Genomic DNA, 24,156 nt, shown 5'->3' on the forward strand with positions numbered 1-24,156 from the left:
CAGTTGATGAAGGTAATGTTGATTCTGTGGTTGTTGAGGGAGCTATGGTCTCTGTAGTTGGTGATGGAGTAGTTTCAGTTGATGAGGGTAATGTTGTTTCTGCAGTTGTACTCGAAGGAACTGTTGTTTCTGAAGTTGTAGACTCTGTGGTTGTTGAGGGACCTGTGGTCTCTGTAGCTGTTGGTGCTGGAGTTGTTTCAGTTGAAGGTAATGTTGTTTCTGCAGTTGTACTTAAAGGAACTGTTGTTTCTGAGGTTGTAGACTCTGTGGTTGTTGAGGGACCTGTGGTCTCTGTAGTTGTTGGTGCTGGAGTAGTTTCAGTTGATGAGGGTAATGTTGTTTCCGAAGTTGTAGATTCTGTGGTTGTTGAGGGAGCTATGGTCTCTGTAGTTGGTGCTGTGGTAGTTTCAGTTGTTGAGGGTAATGTTAATTCTGTGGTTGTTGAGGGAACTATGGTCTCTGTAGTTGTTGTTACTGGACTAGTTTCAGTTGATGAGGGTAATGTTGTTTCTGCAGTTGTACTCGAAGGAACTGTTGTTTCTGAGGTTGTAGATTCTGTGGCTGTTGAGGGAGCTATGGTCTCTGTAGTTGTTGTTACTGGAGTAGTTTCAGTTGATGAGGGTAATGTTGTTTCTGTAGTTGTACTCAAAAGAACTGTTGTTTCTGAAGTTATAGATTCTTTGGTTGTTGAGGGAGCTATGGTATCTGTAGTTGGTACTGGAGTAGTTTCAGTTGATGAGGGTAATGTTGTTTCTGCAGTTGTACTCAAAAGAACTGTTATTTCTGAGGTTGTAGACTCTGTGGTTGTTGAGGGAGCTGTGGTCTCTGTAGTTGTTGGTGCTGGAGTTGTTTCAGTTGATGAGGGTAATGTTGTTTCTGAAGTTGTACTGGAAGGAACTGTTTTTATTTCTGTAGTTGTGGATTCTGTGGTTGTTGAGGGAACTGTGGTCTCCGTAGTTGTTGGTGCTTGAGTAGTTTCAGTTGATGAGGGTAATGTTGTTTCTGAATTTATTGATTCTGTGGTTGTTGAGGGACCTGTGGTCTCTGTAATTGGTGCTGGAGTAGTTTCAGTTGATGAGGGTAATGTTGTTTCTGCAGTTGTACTCATAGGAACTGTGGTTTCTGAGCTTGTAGACTCTGTGGTTGTTGAGGGACCTGTGGTCTCTGTAGTTGTTGGAGCTGGAGTAGTTTCAGTTGATGAGGCTAATGTTGTTTCTGCAGTTGTACTGGAAGGAACTGTTGTTGTTTCTGAAGTTGTAGATTCTGTGGTTGTAGAGGGAACTGTGGTCTCTGTAGTTGTTTCTGCTGGAGTTGTTTCAGTTGATGAAGGTAATGTTGTTTCTGCAGTTGTACTCGAAGGAACTGTTGTTTCTGAAGTTGTAGACTCTGTGGTTGTTGAGGGAGCTATGGTCTCTGTAGTTGGTGCTGGAGTAGTTTCAGTTGATGAGGGTAATGTTGTTTCAGAAGTTGTAGATTCTGTGGTTGTTGAGGGAGCTATGGTCTCTGTAGTTGGTGCTGGAGTAGTTTCAGTTGATGAGGGTAATGTTGATTCTGTGGTTGTTGAGGGAGCTATGGTCTCTGTAGTTGGTGATGGAGTAGTTTCAGTTGATGAGGGTAATTTTGTTTCTGCAGTTGTACTCGAAGGAACGGTTGTTTCTGAAGTTGTAGACTCTGTGGTTGTTGAGGGACCTGTGGTCTCTGTAGCTGTTGGTGCTGGAGTTGTTTCGGTTGAAGGTAATGTTTTTTCTGCAGTTGTACTTAAAGGAACTGTTGTTTCTGAGGTTGTAGACTCTGTGGTTGTTGAGAGACCTGTGGTCTCTGTAGTTGTTGGTGCTGGAGTTGTTTCAGTTGATGAAGGTAATGTTTTTTCTGCAGTTGTACTCAAAGGAACTGTTGTTTCTGAGGTTGTAGACTCTGTGGTTGTTGAGGGACCTGTGGTCTCTGTAGTTGTTGGTGCTGGAGTAGTTTCAGTGGATGAGGGTAATGTTGTTTCTGAAGTTGTACTAGAAGGAACTGTTGTTGTTTCTGAAGTTGTAGATTCTGTGGTTGTTGAGGGAACTGTGGTCTCTGTAGTTGTTGGTGCTGGAGTAGTTTCAGATGATGAGGGTAATGTTGTTTCTGAAGTTGTAGATTCTGTGGTTGTTGAGGGAGCTATGGTCTCTGTAGTTGGTGCTGGAATAGTTTCAGTTGATGAGGGTACTGTTGATTCTGTGGTTGTTGAGGGAGCTATGGTCTCTGTAGTTGTTGTTACTGGAGTAGTTTCAGTTGATGAGGGTAATGTTGTTTCTGCCGTTGTACTCGAACGAACTGTTGTTTCTGAGGTTGTAGATTCTCTGGTTGTTGAGGGAGCTATGGTCTCTGTAGTTGTTGTCACTGGAGTAATTTCAGTTGATGAGGGTAATGTTGTTTCTGCAGTTGTACTCAAAGGAACTGTTGTTTCTGAGGTTGTAGGCTGTGTGGTTGTTGAGGGACCTATGGTCTCTGTAGTTGTTGGTGCTGGAGTAGTTTCAATTGATGAGGGTAATGTTGTTTCTGAAGTTGTACTCAAAGGAACTGTTGTTTCTGAGGTTATAGACTCTGTGGTTGTTGAGGGAACTGTGGTCTCTGTAGTTATTGGTGTTGGTGTAGTTTTAGTTGATGAGGGTAATGTTGTTTCTGAAGTTGTAGATTCTGTGGTTGTTGAGTGAGCTATGGTCTCTGTAGTTGTTGTTACTGGAGTAGTATCAGTTGATGAGGGTAATATTGTTTCTGCAGTTGTACTCAAAGGAACTGTTGTTTCTGAGGTTGTAGACTCTGTGGTTGTTGAGGGACCTGTGGTCTCTGTAGTTGTTGGTGCTGGAGTAGTTTCAGTTGATGAGTGTAATGTTGTTTCTGAGGTTGTAGACACTGTGGTTGTTGATGGAGCTATGGTCTCTGTATTTATTGGTGCTGGAGTAGTTTCAGTTGATGAGGGTAATGTTGTTTCTGAAGTTGTACTGGAAGGAACTGTTGTTGTTTCTGAAGTTGTAGATTCTGTGGTTGTTGAGGGAACTGTGGTCTCTGTAGTTGGTGCTGGAGTAGTTTCAGTTGATGAAGGTAATGTTGTTTCTGAAGTTGTAGATTCTGTGGTTGTTGAGGGAACTGTGGTCTCTGTAGTTGTTTCTGCTGTTGTTGTTTCAGTTGATGATGGTAAGGTTGTTTCTGCAGTTATACTCGAAGGAACTGTTGTTTTTGAAGTTGCAGATTCTGTGGTTGTTGAGGGAGCTATTGTCTCTGTAGTTGGAGCTGGAGTAGTTTCAGTTGATGAGGGTAATGTTGTTTCTGCAGTTGTACTCGAAGGAACTGTTGTTTCTGAGATTGTAGATTCTGTGGTTGTTGAGGGAGCTATTGTCTCTGTAGTTGTTGGAGCTGGGGTATTTTCAGTTGTTGAAGCTAATGTTTCTGAAGTTGTACTAGAAGCAACTGTTGTTTCTGATGTTAAGACATGTGTGGTCTCAGTTGTTGATGCCTGTGTAGATTCAGTTGTTGAGGGTACTGTTGTTTCTGAAGGTGTACTTGAAGGAACTGTTTTTTCTGAAGTAGACAATATTGTTGTTGTTGAGGGAACTGTGTTCTCTGTAGTTGTTGATGCCTGGGTAGTCTCATTTGTTATAGGTAATGTTGTTTCTGAAGTTTTACTTAAAGGAACTGTTGCTGTTTCTGATGTATGTGCGGCCTCATTTGTTGAGGGAACAGTGGTCTCTGTAGTTTGGTCTTCTGTTGATCCTGCATTTATAAATAAAAATTTTTAATTTTCCATAATTAAAAAATATACACTTTTGTTTATTTTATATGTTTTATTCTATTCCATTCAATTTCATTATTTTGTATTTAGCACAAAATGTTATACATTTTTTATCTGCACAGTGAGCATACGTAAATAGTTATGGGTTGAGTTGGCTTTTAGTCTGATATACACTGAAATTACATTTTCAATTATTTAGTTTTTGCTCAGCACATCCACAGACTAAATTTGAATTGCTACCTGGTTTCTAGGATCAAAATTACCCTAGAACCATGTAAGTGGTTTTAATGAGACTAGAATATTAACAGGACAGTGCCTGAATAGAACTATAAGTTACAATACCTTTTCAAAAAGTAGCCTTTAAGAACAAAAGGTTTTTCAATCTGACAGTTGGAAATAGGCAGGAAAAGATGTTTACTACCCCTTATTGTAATAATGCATTTAAATATTTTTCTCTAATGATAAAAGTAGACATATACAACATTAACAATCACAGCATTATAATTATAATATTAAAGTTTTTAATGAATTATGTTCATACAAATAATAGTAGCTCTGTGTAAAAAATGAATTCCTCCCCCCTCCAATGATACTGCCATCCTGGACAAAGTTAACTATCTTTAACATTTGAAACATAAATAATGTAAAAAAAATCTCACTTCCGGTTTATTTAAAAGAGGCGATGTAACAACCTGCACCTATGTGCGCGCTCCGTGCTCCAATGTCCTGCTAGCTGGCTTCTTTTTAAAACCGGAAGTTACTTCTTCTGCTTTACAAATGATTTTCAGCCTTCCTTCTCCCTCTTTTTTGTGTTCCTGCAGCATTTAGGTTTGGGCAGTGGGTATGTGATTGTTATCACCTCAGCCTAAGAGTTGCCAGCAATAAAGGCAGCAGAGAGATCAGACCAAAGAAAACCCTCGACAAAGTCAGTACCTTCATGTTCACAGCTCTTATGGGAATAAATCACGCTGACCAAAAGGGAGAACAAGGCAGGCTGATAATCATCTGTAAACAGTGTCGGACTGGGATGCCAGGGGCAACACCAGAAAACCTTAGACCGTGGGCCCACTTTCCAAACTATTATTCCTCCTTTCCTCACTCAACCTCTTATTCCTCTAGTCTTTTGTATCTACATTATATTTTTCCATTATTAAGCATTTTTCCCCATAAAGGAATAGGTAAGGATCATGAAATAGGCTAAATGGTTAGAAGCAAGAGGGTCCACTGACACCTGGGCCCACCGGGAGTTTTCCTGGTATCCCAATGGGCCAGTCCGACACTGTCTGTAAAGCAGAGCAAGTAACTTCCGCTTTTAAAAAGAAGCTGGCTAGCAGGACATTGGGGCACACATGTAAGTGCAGGTCACCTCACTGGCTTTTTAAAAAAAACCAGAAGTGATATTTTCTTGCATTATTTATGTATTAAATATTAAAGATAGGCAACTTTATCCAGGATGGCAGAATTATTGAAGGGGGGAGGAATTAATTTTTTACTTAGGGGCACATTTACTAAGCTCGAGTGAAGGATTCGAATGAAAAAAACTTTGAATTTCGAAGTATTTTTTTGGGTACTTCGACCATCGAATAGGCTACTACGACCTTGGACTTCGACTTCAATTCGAACGATTCAAACTAAAAATCATTCGACTAATCTACCATTCGATAGTCGAAGTACTGTCTCTTTAAAAAATACTTAAACTACATGCTTCGGCAGTTTAAACCTACCGAGGTACAATGTTAGCCTATGGGGACCTTCCTCAGCACTTTTCTTAAATTTTTTTGATCGAAGAAAAATCCTTCGATCGATCACTTAAAATCGTACGAATTGTTCGATTCGAAGGATTTTATCGTTCGATTGACCGATTTTTCCTTTGATCGATCGAAGGATTTAACTTCGAGGGTTGAATTTGAGGGTTTATTAACCCTCGAAATTTGTCCCTTGATAAATGTGCCTCCCGTGTTACCTTTCTTATAAGTATTTGTAATTGTATATAGAGGAAATACAATTATGCTTATGTAGCACAAGAAATGCTGTATTAAGATTGCATTAATCTCATACAGTTTTAGTACAAGTGACCTGTAATCCAGATGCTTGGAACCTGGGGTTTTCTGGATAAGTGATCTTTCTGTAATTTGGATCTCCATACCTTATGTCTACTAAAAAAAACATTTAAACATTGAATAAACCCAACAGGCTTGCTTTGCATTCAATAAGGATTAATTGGATATTTTTTGGGATCTAGTATAATATACTGTTTTATAATTACAGAGAAAAATCATTTTTAAAAATTTTAATGATTTGATTATAATGGAGTCTTTGCCAGGTGGCCATCCTGTAATTCAGAGCTTTGGCTTTCTGGATAATGGATCCCATACCTGTGAACTTTATTATTCAACACCACAAGCTGTAATAAAAATGGACCAAATGTATATAAAAACTAGCATACAATCCATATTGTTCAGTCACCCATAAATGCCAAATGCAGCACATGTTTTGTTAAATGTAAGGTATTCATTTCAGATCTTGCTTGAACAAAATTTGACTTTTGGTCATGTGTATATGTAAGTTGAATCCCTTATTTGTGCTTGTTTATATATAGGTTGAATAGTTTATCTGAGTGACACAGGACGCAATTTTTGTACTGTTCTACTAAGGGAATATCCAGATTTCTATGTTTAGGGAGATTTATCAAAGTTGGCTTTTCATACAAACTGATCAAATTATACTATCATTAGAACTGAAGCAATACACCAGTTTTATAGATCCGATCAAAAGCCATATCTATAATTATTCAAGTTTTCCTTCTCTAAATTATTTTCCATAATAAGAATTGATAAAGTTGACCTAACTATCAGTGCTATCTTTCGGATCGGCCTGCATGGATCAGTATAGTACAGCTTATGTTAGACGTGACACATAAGCTGGAGCTGGCCTGATGTGTTGGACCACATACTCCAGTCTCAAAAAGTCAGTGGAGGTTAGTGCCCCTGTGTTTATCCAAGCAGTTCAATCCTACTAGCAATGACAATAAATGCAGTCCAATTTGCATTTGCATAGTTGTGAACAAGCCCTTGAAAAACAATTATAAGATTCTAATTATAATCCATTTATGCAGTCATCAGTGGGATAATAAATTAATTCTTTACTAAATAGGAAATTGTAAAAGAAAATAAGTCTAATTTATCAATGTGTATTATTTATCGTGATTTACTCTGGAAATCTCGGGCAAGTTTAGGTAAAGTAAACGTCAAACAAAAGCGGTGTCATTTTTACACTGCTTTTTACACCAGAATTTACCCCGAGCTTCACATTCACTACAACATTTTATAAATAGTGTTTTTTTACACAGAGTGGCAAGGAGTAAAAGTGGGGATGCGTGGTGTATTCTAACTCCACTCTTTTTTTTTACACAGCTTGAAATATATGCCCCTAAGTATATAGTAAACAATAAACTGAGTTGAAAAATGATCTTCAAACCACAAATGTAAGTATGTTTCCATAAAATAATTCAATATCTAATATTTAATTACTGTATAATTGTAATTTCACCTCCACAACACTTCAAAGAACAAATACAAAGTGCTAGTTCTTAATCTTGCAACATAACAAGCCTGAACCTGTTTTGGTTGGTGAATTACTAAAGGATTAGCAGTTTTCAATTGCATTGCATCCTTATTTTCTGGCACATTGTACTTGTTCTGCAATCCAAAGGAAACCATTCAAATTATCATACCAAAAGCCCTATATCGAAAGGTGACTCAGCATGGGGAGACAATGGGAGAACCGCTATGCTCTGTCCCACACACAGTTTATCCTTATTCTGTTGAATGGAAAACGTTTCATGCTCTGACACACTGAATAAATGCCAATTGCAGTATTTTTAAAGGAATCATCGCTAAACTGTAGTAGATGCTTAATAATTCTCGTATACTAATGGTTTAGAATGTCCTTAACCCAACTTTTTTCTACTGCAAAATCTCAACCATGCGGTGTGCAAGTGGATTGCATATTACTGACTTGTGCTGGAATCAGTCAGTAAGAGCAAGTGAATTTTGTCAGTGAACACAGCATAAATGTATTGGTTGCAACTGCCAAAAACATTTAGGAAGAGCTCACTTATACATTAATTAATTTAAACAACTCTAATGAAAATTAAATACTATTTCTGAAAAAGATTTATTACACATCTACTACAATTTAGCAAATGTTTATGAAAGCAATTGTTCCCCTTTAGGGCAGAGACACACGCTAAGATTCAGAAAGATTTAGTAGCCCGTCGACAAATCGCCTCTTCTTCTGGCAACTAATATCCCCAAAAAGCAATCCACCGGCTAGAATCGAAATCGCTGGCGGGATGGCACTTGGAGCGCTTCGTTTTCTCAAGTCGTCTGAAGTTGCATTAGTCATCTGAAGAGGAGGCAATTTGTCGCCGGGTGACTAATCTCCCCAAATCTTCACGTGTGTCTCTGCCCTTAAAGGAACAGTAACACCAAAAAATGTAAGTGTTTTAAAGTAATGAAAATATCATGTACTGTTGCCCTGCACTGGTAAAACTGATCTGTTTGCTTCAGAAACACTACTATAGTTCATATAAACAAGCTGCTGTGGAGCAATGGCGGAAATTGAAAAAACGGCTATATTAGACAGACAGAGCTTATTTGCTATCTGCTGTGTAACCTGAGCCTTTTCTCCTTTGAATGGCTGCCCCCATTGCTACACAGCAGCTTATTTATATAAACAACAGTAGTGTTTCTGAAGCAAACACAGCAGTTTTACCAGTGCAGGGCAACACTGCATTATATTTTCATTACTTTAAAACACTTTTATTTTTTACCATGTGATTTTGGGTGCTTTCATTGCTGCTTTGTTAAGAAGCCCAAATACAGCACCAAAGCACCCAAAACCATAATGTGGTGGTCTGTAAGTTTCCATGTTTTTAGGCAACCATTGCCCTGACACAGCTTGCAGGTGATTTAGTCTATGGTGGTGCTTTGATGTCAGTTATAAAGCCTTCTTAAAAATATAGTGCTCAAAGCAGCACCATGATAATTCCCTTATGTAGGGTTACTAAATTCTATACATTCCAAATTCACCCCTTGACAAAGAGGAACATAACATACAATAAAAGCAAATCAATTAAACACACTTTTTCACAAAATCAAGTGGGAATCACAAGGGCTAAGGATATATTCCACATCAATCAAATAGTTACTATTTTATGATTTTGTACTGGCCTGCAGGTTTGTACCTGTATCTAACCACAAAACTCCCCCTCTGGCTATTAATGTTGTATTTTTTTACCAATATAATGAAATGCCCAAATATAGTTTGTAGACAACACAGATAATTTAAGCAAGCTGTTTTTGCCATAAGAAGTTATTCTCAATTGAGTTTAGCAGTATGGTGTACAGGTACAGAACAGCAATGCCTTGATAGATCAGAAATTCTGAAGCTTTCTTCCAGATCCATCCAAAATATATACAGTATACATAAAGGGAATCGGGAAAAGGGTGATGATCTGTGTTCAATATTCCATGAGTGTCAAGTAAAGATATACAACGTAGGCAGCCTGGAAACACATACCAGTATCAAGAACATAGGTTTGCATGTAACATGAGAGTTCAGTATGTAAAATGTCAGCAAAAGGTTTTGTTACGAAGACACACAAGCAAAAACCAAACCCTACAGCACAACCATTTCTTAAGTAAAACACTGTCTAAACAGCTCAACTTTGGATTCAACAAGTCTATCAAATAGTAGGTCTGGCCCTATGGAAACAATGCTCATCAGTGCAGCTGAAATGGAGTAATATTGCCCTTGGTCAGTGTTTTCTCCCTCTAACTATCAGTCCCTGAACATTTTTGCATGACAGGTTTACTCAAAATATTAAAGCACGTTGCGATCCTCTGACAGCACAGTTAGCCCTAGGGTATAAAGCAGATGTAACGTTCAACCACAAAATGTCAATAAATCATAATTATTACACTGCAAGCTACTGCATCTGTGAAGCCAAGTTAACTGTAACTTCTCAGTCTGATTTATGAAGTAATATTAGTGCTGAAAATTACTATATAGAATATGTTCAAGAAGCTTTTACAAACTTGCACATGCATAAACTGATTTACAGAAAGTAAGACTGGCAACAAAAATGTTTCATTGTCAAATATATTAAAAAAGCTAACTATAAGACACGCCGACAGAACAACAGTAGACTTCTTGGGTTCAGTTCACCATTACAGTGCAACAATTTTTCAGGCACCTTATTCCATGATGACAAACATCAATACCTGGTGTCCAGAATGCTCAGGACCTTTCCTTAATCTAAATCTACATACATTAAGGGTCGAATAGTAATTTGGAATTTATTTTGGTGTCAAAATTCACACAATTGAATTTTAATCCCCCAATTTGAATGTAAATTTGAATGTGAGATTTATCATACCTCGACCAATGAAACAGTTCAAATTTGAAAATTTGCCACCTAAAACCTTCCGAAATTCATTTACAAGTCAATGGCAGAGACCCATTTGAATAAGTTAATAGCCTTCCTGACATTTGAGATTTTTTTCTGAGGAAAATTCGATTTGAGTTTCGTTCCTATTCGATTCTAATATGAAACAAATTTTCGGATCGTTCCCATTCAATCGAATTTTAGACGTTCACATTTGTTCATAAAACTCCCATAAACTCGAAATTGGAAAAAAATGACCAATCGAAATTTACTTAAAAAAATCTAATTTTTTAAATTCGGTAGTATAGAATAGACCAGCAAACATGAATTGAATTCAAATAAAAAAAAAAAGTCCATCAAATGACTCCAAATTGATTGTAGGACATCCCCTATAGGCTAAAACACCAATTCGGCAGGTTTTAAATGGCGAATAGTGGAATTCAAATTGTTAAAGGGACAGTACATGATAAATTTCGAAATTCTAATTTCTATTTTTTAAAAACTCTAATCGAATTTGGACTATTCCCTAGTCAAATTACACTAAAATAAACTCGAAAATTAAAATTTTTAAATTCAAAATTTGAATTCGAAATTCGAATTTTCAATTCAACCCTTCATAAATCTGCCCCTAAATAAACCCAATAGGATTGTTTTCCCACTAATAAGGATTAACTATATCAACTTCAAGATACTGTTTTATTATTAGAGAGAAACATCAAGTATGTTTTAAAATTTTGAATTATTTCATTAAAAATTTAGATTTTTAGGAGATGACCTTCCCGTAATTTTGGAGCTTTCTGGATTATGGATTTCTGGATAACGAATCCTACACCTGTACTCCTTTCATTGCTTTGATCTCTTGTGAGGGCAGCCCCACAGTTTGGAAACTAATACTATAAAGGACTGGAAGATGGGAACTACTAATATTAACTAACAATCTAGGATATGGGGAATAATGCTAGCATATCTCTTCTTATATTAGTTATCGCATAAAAATATTATTTTATTATCATAAGTAATTGATACTTCTAATGAAACATTTATGTTTAAATGTATTTTTAAAGTTTTTCTCTCCTTTCAACCCCAAACACAATCACAGCTTCCCATATTTTAAAACTTTAAAAAAATATTTAACACTATTCTGAAAATATATTTAAAGGTTTAACATATGAAATGATGTGATGCTTTAATACATTTTCTTTCTAGTGTTCTGATGCCATATGACAGAACTATGATGCACAAAAATCATACCTATTTTCAGAATTTTAAGAAACAGAAAGGCATTTTACAGTTCTGTCTTAGTGTCTTCTACTTCACAACATTACATTAATTAAAAAGCTACACTTCCAACATCTTGGCTGGCACTTCCTTCCATTTAATCATAATTCATCATTCTATATGTTCAATGTAGTCTGCCCAATAAAACCATAAATCCAGTTAAAGTGAATAATAACATAATACATACCTCTTTGACTAAAAAGTAGTATTATAAGAAATATGCTGATAATGTATCCTGGTAGATGCCTGTGAATCCTCCAGTCCATGGCAGTTCTTTTTTCTGTAAGACCCAGTATGAAGAATCTAACCAAGATGCAGCCACTGATGCTCTTTGTTGTCTTAAAGACTAATGAGAATCTGATACCTGCAGACACTTAAAGCAGCACCTTTTTTTGGGGCGAGGTATAGGTGACACTCCTTTGCCTAAAGCATAATTACTGTATGACATGTGTGGTGTGTAATGACCACGATTCAAAAGAGAGTTTCTCTCAGAAGTCACAATCACAAATCAAACCAGTTACTCAGCTCTAAAATGATCAAGTACTGCCCAGAAGTTTCTTTTCTCTTCTGTGCTCTTATGAGTCTACTCTCTTCAACATAAAAATCTGTGCTATTGTCTGTGCTCGTGCATTCTGGCCAAACACCTGCCTTACATGTACTGTATACTGAACAACTCATAGGAAAAACAGATAATCACTGCCCTGATTGCAACACACTTAAGAATGTAGCAAAAGTAGAGTAGAATGCATCAGTGACTAAAACTTCCAGGGAATAAACTGTATGCCCTGTTCCTTATGAATTATTCATGTAATGTAATTTTAATTTTGCTTTTTTTATTTAAAGAACAGTTATTTTATTTGGAAAGCAGCCATATCAGGTGTATTGTTTGCAACTGTTAATAAGTAAGTTAAAAATTACAACATAGATTAGAATTTCTCTGGATTGCAAGAAATTTTAACTTTTCAAGAATTTATTTCATTTCTAATTTTGTGTATATATATATATATATATATATATAAAATTGTAGAAAGGACCAGCACTCCGTTTTCCAAAAAATTCAGTAATTTATTATAATATCACAGTGTCTCCAATGTTTCGGCCCACTTTGGGGCCTTTATCAAGGATCAAGGCCCCAAAGTGGGCCGAAACGTTGGAGACACTGATATTATCATAAATTACTGAATTTTTTGGAAAACGGAGTGCTGGTCCTTTCTACAATTTTATATACCACTTTGACCAAGCACCCGGTAAAACGGCATATTGCGAAGGAGTGCGGGTATCATCTGCATTTCGAATGAAAAAAAACGTTGAAATTCTAATTCAAAAAGACCATTTTAAAAGACCATCCGAAATTAAGTCAAAGGTTTTTTTTGGTCGAATAGGTCCAAAAAAAACTCGAATAGGTCCAAAAAAAACTCGAATATTCAGCCGAATTTGAATCGTACAAATCGAAGGACTAGCGCATTCGATCGAATTTGATTCAAAGTTTTTCCCAAAAAAACTTAAATTTTCCACCAATTGTCTCCAAATAGGCTCTAGGAGGTCCCCCATAGGCTAAAACAGCAATTTGGCAGGATTTAGATGTGAATGGTGAATGAAGTAGAATTTTTAAAGAGACAGTACATGATAAATTTCGATATTCACATTTTTTAAAAATTTTTCATATTCAATTTTGGACTATTCCCTAGTCGAAGAACACAAAAATTTTTTTGAAATTCAAATTTTTTTCATTTGAAAGTTCACCCCGTTGATAAATCTGCCCCTAAAAGTCTAAAAGTCTGAATGGCTAAAAAAAGGTCCAATAAGACTCCGATTGACTTCTATGGGCACTTGAATGCTTTTACATGTCATAGTATTAGAGCCTTTTTTTTTTTTTTGTGATTTTTACACTCCATACAAATTTTTTAATTTTAGAGAAATAATTAAAACGAGGATTTTTAGAGAAAAATTTTGTGAAAAAAATTGAAATTCCAATTTTAGTAGATAAGCCCCTTTGTGTACTCACGTGAGAGTAAAATTCTCAACGAGAAGACATCACTGCTTTGGTTTTTGGAGCATTATACATAGATGGGTCTTCCTGATGCATCAGGGGCACTTTGTGGGAAGTATTTAACTGCACCATGACAGCACTTTTTTAGAACCACTAGTGATTTTTTTTTATCATTATACAGAATGCCTGTGTGAAGGCAATAACTGGACAATAACATTTTTGTACTGAAGTCTCCACATTATCTTTAGGACACATTTGAATTAATGTGTGGTGTAGCCAGGGCCAGATTTCAGCGGCAGGCGCCCATAGGCCACGCGGTCCTAGCGCCTGAAGCCCGCACCGCTCTAGTGAGAGTAGGCGCACAGTGCTCCTCAGCAAGCAGCTAGGTGACATGCCACCCCTACAAACTTTCCGCCCTAGGCCCGGGCCTTTGTGGCCTCCCCAAAATCCGGGCCTGGGTGTAGCATAAAAGACAGAAATTCCGAAGAAATACTTCATGATCTGGCACCCTGCTTCACCGCCCACCTGCTAAATCAATTGCTCTCATCCCCCACCACTCGTTGCACATGATTCTCTTTTTTTCTTCCAAGACCCCTGTACTCCTTGCACAGTACATATTTTAAAGAAACATTTAGGCATCTTGTGTTCTGATTCAGGTATTTTGCCAGGAATATGGACTCTTGGGATGTGAAAGACTGGCAAACTGCAGCTGGAATTTTGGAACTCCTGTGTTTATACTGAGATTGGAGGTCTGTGGCCCTGAAATGCTTTAACATATAACATAGAAATCTTATTCTATTCCATTTTTAAATAAAGTATTTATGTTTTTCTCTTTCCTTTTAATTCCTGTCCATGCTTGTGCCCCCCATAGCTCCTCAATAACATACACATTGCACACTACCACCGGGGATTGTAGGTTGTGAGTCTGGCTGGAGTAGGGAGTTTTTTTTTACCAAGCCCCAATCTCTGCAGGTCTGCTGCATCTATAATTGTGCCACAGTCAGAATATATAGTGGATATTATTTAATCCCTAACTTTACATTCAGTTGATAAAGATCTCCAGTGGGCTTTTTTTTTTTTTTTGATAATTTAATAAAATTAGGATAATCCAATACAGATCTACTCACATACCCCATCTCAATCACAGAAAAATGTGTTTATTGAACGTTGAACTGTTGTATATAACTGAATGATTTAACCATTATTTGATAGTAACCTTTGGACAAAGTTAGAAAAATGTAATGATGTTGACTTAAAATAACTTTGGAGCAATATAACTTTCACAAATAAAATAGGATGAGGGCTCAACATTTGAATACAGTAACTCTAGTTTGACTATGGCATGATAGCAAGTCTCTCCCAATTGTTGTGGCTGTAAAGAGGACTGGGATTAAAGATAATCTATAATCCTTTATGTCTACCTATATCCCTTCGGGCATCACAATGAGTCACCCATGGCCCATGCTGAATGCCAAAAATGTCATGCCATTCTTGGGCAGCCCATGGCACTCCTACTGAGAAAAACAATTCATGATGACTGGTTGGGTTTGCTTCAATAGCTACTGACAACTGAAACAGCTACAAGTCTGACGCACCTGTCCAACTGTTGCTGTGAAACACATGCATCTGTGTATCTGAGAGACAACAGTCTGTCCCACTTAAGAAGGCTTTACTGCTTCACAACTAGTTTACTAAGAACCATTACTTTTATCTATATACAGTGACTTGCAAAATTCTTCACCCCCCTTGGCATTTTTCATATTTTGTTGCCTCACAAACTGGAATTAAAATGGATTGTTTGAGAGTTCGCACTATTTCATTTACAGAACATGCTTACAACTTTGAAGATGTTTTTTTTTTTTATTGTGAAGCAAACAACAAATAGGACAACATAACAGAAATCGTCAGTGTTCATAACTGTTCACCCCCCTTAAAGTCAGTACTTTGTAGAGCCACCTTGTGCAGCAATTACAGCTGCAAGTTGCTTTGGATAAGTCTCTATGAGCTTGCCAAATCTTGCAACTGGGATTTTTGTCCATTCCTCAAGGCAATCTTCAAGTCTGACCACAGATCCTCAATTGGATTGAGGTCTGGACTTTGACTAGGCCATTCCAACACATTTAAATGTTTCCCCTTAAACCACTCAAGTGTTGCTTTAGCAGTATGCTTCAGTCATTGTCCTGCTGGAAGGTGAACCTCCATCCCAGTCTCAAATCACAGGCAGACTGACACAGGTTTTGCTCAAGAATATCCCTGTATTTAGCACCATCCATCTTTCCCTTGACTCGGACCAGTTTCCCAGTCCCTGCTGCTGAAAAACATCCCCACAGTATGATGCTGCCACCACCATGTTTCGCTGTGGTGATGGTGTTCTTGGGGTGATGGGATGTGTTGGGTTTGCGCCAGACATAGCATTTTCCTTGGTGGCCGAAAAGTTAAATTTTACTCTCATCTGACCAGAGAACCTTCATCCATACATTTGGGGAGTCACCCACATGCCTTTTGGCAAACTCAAAACGTGCCTTCTTATTTTTAACTTTAAGTAATGGCTTTTATTCTGGCCACTCTTCCATTAAGCCCAGCTCTATGGAGTGTGCATCTTATTGTGGTCCTATGGACAGATACTCCAGTGATACTCTGCTGTGGAACTCTGTAACTCCTTCAGGGTTAACTTTGGTCTCTGTGCTGCCTCTTTGATTAATGCCCTCCTTGCCGGGTCTGTCAGTTTTGGTGGGCGGCCCTCTCTTGGCAGGTTTGTTGTGGTACCATTGTTGTGGTACCATTTCAGAAAAGGTGTGTTTATACTGACAGATCATCTGACACTTAGGGGGAAATTTACTAAAAGGCAAAGTGGCTAACGATGGCCTAATTTCGCCAAAGAGATAGACTCTGGCGCAACTTCGCACTTTAATGCCAGACGAATTTTCGGTCTGGCGAAAGAGCGTTACTACGCAAATTCACTAAGTTTTTGATTTTACTGACCGTTACCTCTTCGCCACCTCAGACCAGGCAAAGTGCAATAGAGTAGATAGGAGTTCCTCAAAAAAAGTTGAAAATTTTTTCTTTTTCCTATTTAAAGGGTGATAGACTGGAAAAGATCGAATTTTTTGGGGTGTACCCTCCTTCCCCCCTACATTTGCTAACATATGGCACATAAACTATATTGTGGGCACATATGTAGGGCATTATAACAACTTTATATAATTTTATTAAGGTTTCCTGGCCTTGTGTAGTGTAATGTATTTGCTGCAACATATACGGCCATTGTACTTTAACTGCACGCCGTATGCTAATTAGCCAACGCTAGCATAACTTCAAACTGCTGAGCGTAATTTCGCTGTCGTAATTTTGCCAGCGTTCGGTACTCTGTGCGCAAATTCGGATCTTCGTGAATTAGCGTTGTCCAGGCATATTTACGCCTGGTGAAGTGTTGCAATGAAGCCAGCGATGGCAAATTTTCACCGGTTAGTGAATTGGCCCCATAGATTGCACACAGGTGGACTTCATTTCACTAATGATGTGACTTTTGAAGGTAATTTCTTGCACCAATTTTAGGGGCTTCATGGCAAAGGGGGTGAATACATATACACATGCCAATTTTCAGTTTTAATTTTTTTTAATTCTTTTTTATATATATTTTTCTCATTTCACTTCACCAACTTAGCCTATTTTGTGCAGATCCATCACATAAAATAAGATTAAGAAACATTTAAATTACAGGTTGGAATGTAACAAAATAGATAAAAAGCCATGGGGAGTGAATACTTTTGCAAGGCAGTGTACTGTATGACCAAAGGAACATGACTGGAAACAGTATTATGCCACCACTAGGATTATATAGTTATTTTTCCTATTTAGTAAACCTCCCTATTGTTTTTAATTTTTTATCCCACCCATTATTACTGTCCTTTTACTATCTTATTTTGTTTTTTTTTATTTTCAATTTCCCTTCCTCTCTGTCTGAACCCACTATTTAGTTATACACATTCCCTTCCTTACAACTGCTCCTCATATTTCTATCTTTATATTTGTACTATACTCTTCATCTTCAATTGATTTATAAATCCTAATCTGCCAGCCTAGTTATGCAGATACTGCCTGTTTTTGGGGGATCGCTTACCCCTGATGAAAAAAAAACTAATTGGGTGTGGGACTTCAGTTTAGTATACTTATTGTTAAAGCATGTCCTTCTGTTTGGGTCCTGTAGTATTTTTCCTCCATTTTGACTTCCATTTTGTTGCCTGGATGTTAGGGCAATTAAGCCACAGCAAGCCAACAACTGCTGCAAAAATAAATTTAGACAAAAAAACCCCACAAAAATTGCAGATTGTCTTAAAGTGATACTGACACTAAAAAACTACTTTTTAAAATGTGAAGGTATATTCATATATATATATAGGTATTAAAACCTATAGGTCATTAAATATCTCCTTAAATATTATCGTATGTATCATACTAGAAGTTCATATTAAGGTGAACTACCCTTTTAAATATATTTTATAGAAGTGTGAAAATGCACAGGTGCATTTACTTATAACAAACCTAATTTTTGCTTGTAGTTGCTGTATGCTGAGTAACTGCAAGGGTAAAGGCCTCTTATAAAATCAATCAAATAAAGTCTGTTTATTAAAGACAAAAAGATCTATTAGTCATAACTGGAGGGCTAATTCATGAACACAAGCACAAGTAGAAAGTGACACAACTAAACAGCGCATTGGGAAATTCCACCTGTAATTGTGCTGCAGTTTGAATACTACACAGCACAAAAACTATTGGGAAAAATTACAACATTGTAGAGAGCTTAAAAAAAACACTACAGACAAATAACGACTGATTTAATTTTAAGTATCATTCAATCATAATGATGCAGTCATACAGTATGCATAACGTCAATCCGGTAACCAAGTGCACCACAATTTCAATACCAGAATATCACACAGAATACACTAATTTATTATTTATGATTTTTTTTATTTTTAGATAGCTTTGATGCTGTTCTCTAACAGTTATAATTACAAAGAAGAAGAAAAATGAAAGGTTATTATAGCTTAACTTTTCATTTGATGCTGACATTCCGTTGTGATTGATGTGTTTATTGTACTTGAACTAATGATGTCACAACTCGGTGTCATGTAACAATGTATGTGTAAAGCACTTTTGTTACGACATTCAATTGTATTACTGTTTCTGACTCAGCCTACAAGGGGGATAAAACAATTTATGTTATGGAGATAAATACAAAGCAATTTTAGTATCATCATGACATAATTACTTTGTACAAATGTACAAACTTCAGCAATAAGCACTATTGTTGCTATTGATCCAAACAACATAATCCTTGTTACCTTACCTTGTATTGAACTTTGAATGCCCTGTCTTTGTACAAGCAATCTATCTCTCCCTATTATTTATAGACACAGTTAATAACAAACAAGTCAAAACAACCATAACTTGGCAGACAATTCCATTACATTATTATTGCTCTCGCCACAAAATCCTTCTCTGTAAATGAAAGTGAAATAACATTCCCTTTAACACAAAGTCATAAGGTCTTTAATCCTGTCCATACTGGACTGTTATGTAAAAGAATTATCAGCATTTTAGTTTTTTTTTATTAAGGGGCAGATTTATCAAGGGTCGAATTTCGAAGTGGAAAATACTTCGAAATTCGACCATTGAATAGAATCCTCCGACATTCGAATTCGAAGTCGGAGTATTTTATTTATCGTACGATCGTATTCCGATCTTAGTACGATCGTACGATCGTACTCCGATCGTACTTCGAATCATAAGATTTGACATAGCACTTCAGCAGGTTTAAGTTTGCGAAGTATTGAAGTCGAAGTTTTTTTAAAGAGACAGTACTTCAATTATCGAATGGTCGAATAGTCGAACGATTTATACTTCAAATTCGAAGTCGTAGTATCCTATTCGATGGTCAAAGTATTTTTTAACTTCGAAAATTCGATCGAATTCACTTCGACCCTTAGTAAATCTGCCCCTAACTGTTTGTAAGTGTCTATCTCACAGTGACAGAGTGGGATATATTTGGGCCCAAGGGACAGGTAGAGTGGCAGGGGCCATGACTGGGGAAGTGCATAAGAACCAGGGTGTGTAATAGGTGGGAGGGTGATGGGAGATGTTGTTTGTAAGGGGTTGGAGACAAGGAAGTAAGAGTACAGTATAAGCATGAACAGGAAGAGGTGGTGATTACCTCTTAGAGAGGATGAATGAAGACAGCGTCCCACCTGCCCACCCTCATTTAAGTTACATTTTGGCAGGGTGTACTAGTCACAATGATGGTGGTATCATTGGGGTCCTGTGGTGGGTAACCAAAAAGGGGGGTCAATTGCATGTATTTTTGGGAGAGGCAGTCCTGGGACAAGGCTTGAGGGCAAAATGGGCACAGTCGGCAGAGGAGGCGTGGAGTTTTAGAGGCGAATTCTTAGTCAAAGGCTTGGTATGGGGTTGGTCAAATGTTAATGTTCATCTTAATGTTAAATTATTGTAAGTCTGATAACTGTCAAGTCAATTGTATACATGTTTGGCTAACTCCTGTATAGTAGCGTGGTGGTACTGTTTTGCAGAACTAGATACTGCTTAAATGTGTCAATGCTATATAAAAATAAATAGGTAAAAATAAAAATATATAACACTAATCTATGCTCATTAGTTATTTACTGTACAATTGCTAAAGGTTTAGGCTACGGAATAAACTGTATTCCAATAGCTCTTATTACACTCAGAGATCCTTGTGATTTTTGTCTTAGAACAATAAGTACAAAATAAAGATATAAAGGAAAAAACGTACATTGAAGGGCTGATCCAATATTTGTGTATGGCAATGACGGACAGGCAGTTATGTCACTCAAAAGTTCCTTTTCAGTGTGGGTAGTCTAAATTGCTGTAGAAATAACACTGAAAGGAAACGTATACCTTCAGAATGCATATCAACATACTGCATATTTTATAATTATATAATTATATAATAGTAAATTAGCTATTAATTATCTTGCCAAAATTGGTAAACACATAGTAAATATTGTCCTTCTATATGCTTTGCCTTTGCAATGTTTGCTGCATCACTGTTCACAGTGATTTCCACTACCTGCAATGTAAATGTAGGTGACTAAACTTCCTTCTTTATAGTTAGCTCTGGAGTTGCTCAGTCTCAGCCGAGCTGCAAATACTTCATTTATTGCTCCTTTACTTTGAAATATTTTGTTCTCTTTCCAATTATTGCAGCCTTTTCTTGTTTTATGGCATAGATCAAAGGCCAAGTATCTAATTACAACACTGCTTCTGTGAAGTGGTCTAAATCTAATTTATTTGTGATCACAGCAGAGATAAGAATGCTTACTGAGTCACTTCCATGGAACTTGTAAAATGTCCTAATGATGGAAAACCACACATTTCTGTTACAGCACATGTACAAAATGAAATAAGATTATTAAAAAAGAGCATGTACTAAAGACCCCCTCTGAACTCATGCCTGGAATTTCAATCTGTGGATTTTGGCAATTCTCACAGGGGCTGCTGTAAAATTACATAGATACTCACTATTTATTGGACTGGTGGGAGAGGCTGTTTGGGCTTCTGTGTACTTAAAATGTCAGGGCCTATTTTGAATCTCAGTCCATGGCTGCCGGAACTGATACTGTACATACTAGCAAAATGAGTGTTACTGCAGTGAGATACAGTGAAGGGATTACAGAAGCAGTATAACCAATGTTTCAACAATTCTTATAAAAACAACAGGCAAAGAGTATGTTCTGCACAAGCCTTATTGAACTCAGGTTGAACAAGGGGGTATAGTGCCCCTATAAGCAGGCCACAAGCAGATGCCATGTACACCATAGGTCTTAACATTTAGATGACCATAGAAAATCTGATATGAGATGTCAATTTAGCCCCTTCAGAATGAGTTGGCAGTTTGTTAGCCTTTATATGGAAAGCTTCTGACCAGCCACACAACAGATGATGAGGACCCCATCAGCGTATCATTATATAAAGAGCCTGCATTACGATGTGATTATTGAACTGAGGGACAGGCAGTCAGATAGCCCAATTTTAAACTGAATGTGGGTGACCAGTTTGGGCAAAGATCTGCTTGTTTGACACCTTGCCTACCAGATCTTAGCATATATTTCCAGCTTAACAGAACATATAAGTTTTTAAAAGGCGTTTATTATGTGATGACAATAAACTTTTCCATTTCATTTGACCTTGAATAGCAGCTGTATGCAGATTACATAGAAAGCTTAATATAAATGACCTCTAACTTTTTAAAGATTAATAACTCTGCTTGCCCCATTCTCCTTTTTAACTATGATTAGCATAACTATTAATAGTAAATTTATTCAGATCCTCTTATTTGTAATGGTTGTGCTTCAGCTAACGCCTACACCCTCTCATTTATTTCACTCACATACAGTATATTCTAGAAATGTTATGTGACATGCAGCTCAGCTGTATTTGCCAAGGTAAACTATTCCTTAGAGTATAGCTTAGTGTTCCACCAAAAATAACATACATTTCTATTCTTGACTTTGTGTTGCTATAGAATGTATTGTGATTATCTATAGAATGATTTCTCATGTTCAGATGAAGCACGTTTGCCAAGTTTCTACAGTAGGATTTTTTGCAATTCCTAGGGTTGCTACTTTTGATCAGTGAACTGATGAGAGAGGGGGTGTTGGGAGTTGTGATGGTGTGGAGCGGACTAGTAATGTAGGGTAGGTAGGGGACATCGGGGGCAAGATTGTGAGTTAATAATCAATCGGGCAGAGTCCTGCCCAGGTTTCAGAACATGTTAAAGTCAGTTTAGTTCAAAACTGGACAAGTGACAATGCTAAAGAAACTCCATGCTGTGGCATAACTACCACACAGCAGACAGGACTTCCATATGGTAGCCCCCTCACTATGGGGCAAATTCACTAACCTCCAAAAATTCGCCAGCGATGGCTTTGCTGACAGCACAACACTTTGCCAGGCGTAGATTCGCCAGGACAACGCTAATTCACTAAAATCCGAAGTTGTGTCCAGGGAACCGAATGCTGACGAAGTTGCGCTAGCGCTACTGCGCCAAGCGAAGCAAAGTTTCACTAGTGTTGCCTAATTTGCATACATTGGGAAGTTAAAGTTCAACGGACCTATATGTTGCAGCAAATACATTACATTACACAAGCCCAGGGAAACCTTAATAAAATAAAGTTGTGATATTGCTCTACACATGAGCCCATTCCTACATGTTAGGAAATGTAGGGGGAAAGCCAGTTACCCCAAAAAAATGTTATGCTCTGTTGCAGCCTATCACCCTGAAAAAAGGAAAAGGCTAGTGTTTTTTGGGATTTAGAAAAATTTTCAGCTATTTTTTAGGAAGTCCTATCTACTCAATTGCACTTTGCCGGGTCTGAGGTGGCGAAGGCAAGTCTGACGCAAGAGGTAACGTTCAGTAAAACCCGCAACTTAGTCAATTTGCATAGTTATGTCCATTCAGTGTTGGACTGGGATGCCAGGGGCCCACCAGAAAACCTTAGGCTGAGGGCCCACTTTCCAAACTATTATTCCTCCTCTACTCACTCAACCTCTTTATTCTCCTAGTCTCTTTTCTCTACATACTATACTCTACTCTTCCATCCTCTTTGTTCCCATAAAGAAATAGGGAATGACCATGAAATAGGCCAAATGTTTATAAGCAAGAGGCCCACTGGCACCTGGGCCCACCGGGAGTTTTCCTGGTATCCCTGTGGGCCAGTCCGACACTGTGTCCATTTGCCAGATCGCAAATTCACTAGCGAAGTTACGCTGGCGACCGTTAGTAAATCGGCGAATTTTAGAAATTACATCACACTGTCGAATTTTCACCAGCGTTAGTCACTTCGCCCTTTAGTAAATTTGCCCCTATGTCTATAAGTTCACCACCTGCTGCAGACAAGTGAGTGGTGGCCAGCTAACCAGGTCTGTAGTGGCAAGGGTTGGGGTGTGCTAAGCAGAGAATGCACACCAGGCCCCCTGAAGATTTTTTTGTGGATGGGGCCCGGTTATAGTTATGTCACTGTCAGCATCATACACTGCAGGTGTTCACTTCACTCTGTTCACTTTATAAATGCCTCTGTCCCTCTTATTACCATCTGATTACCAACAATACATAATTCTCACCTCCCTGCAATGCTATTCTAACCATAAAGAAAGCTTTCAATTAAGACGATCTGTTGCTAGTTTACGAGGGTGGTGAAATACTATTCATCTTAGTGTATATATTTTTTTCACTGGTGTGTTTTTATTTGTCAATTCCGCTTCTCCTTACAAAACAAAAAATATAAAGCGTACCAGGTTTTAGGTGGAAAGCTTTATTTATTATTTTATGATTTTTTTTTAAAAGAAAAAAACAAAAACAAAAATTAGTGATCATAGAAAAAGATGTGATTGCTCTACAAAAAATGTTTGGCCTTGTATCATGGCATAGAAAAGTTTTTCATAAATTAGACTCTTTATGTAGATTTGTTGGAATAAATGGCAATATAAAAAAGTGCCCAGTCACTACTAACAACTTAAAGGTCATTGGGAGTGTATATATATATATATATATACTGTATATATATATACCAAATCCAAAGGTGCACTCCGTTGACTCAGTAGAAACCTGGGTGCCAGCCGAGATAGGTAAATATT

At 37.5% G+C, this 24,156-nt stretch overlaps 2 protein-coding genes across 2 annotated transcripts in view; both read right to left on the reverse strand.

Moving 5' to 3' along the window:
- Positions 1-1,201, reverse strand: part of LOC108712806 (mucin-16) — a 65,085-nt gene extending 63,884 nt beyond the window's left edge. Inside the window, exons 1-2 of the mRNA XM_041584363.1 lie at positions 87-1,201; positions 41-42 (exon numbers count right to left, since the gene is read on the reverse strand). Coding sequence (XP_041440297.1) covers positions 41-42; positions 87-1,108 — 1,024 coding nt within the window. The 5' untranslated portion in view covers positions 1,109-1,201. The remainder of the gene's footprint in view (positions 1-40; positions 43-86) is intronic.
- A 400-nt stretch (positions 1,202-1,601) lies between these two features.
- Positions 1,602-24,156, reverse strand: part of LOC108719952 (serine-rich adhesin for platelets-like) — a 54,451-nt gene continuing 31,896 nt past the window's right edge. Inside the window, exons 3-5 of the mRNA XM_041584367.1 lie at positions 3,535-3,744; positions 2,174-3,042; positions 1,602-1,757 (exon numbers count right to left, since the gene is read on the reverse strand). Coding sequence (XP_041440301.1) covers positions 1,602-1,757; positions 2,174-3,042; positions 3,535-3,744 — 1,235 coding nt within the window. The remainder of the gene's footprint in view (positions 1,758-2,173; positions 3,043-3,534; positions 3,745-24,156) is intronic.

The sequence above is a fragment of the Xenopus laevis genome, chromosome 1L (assembly GCF_017654675.1).
Source record: "Xenopus laevis strain J_2021 chromosome 1L, Xenopus_laevis_v10.1, whole genome shotgun sequence".
NCBI classification, from domain to species: Eukaryota; Metazoa; Chordata; class Amphibia; order Anura; family Pipidae; genus Xenopus; species Xenopus laevis.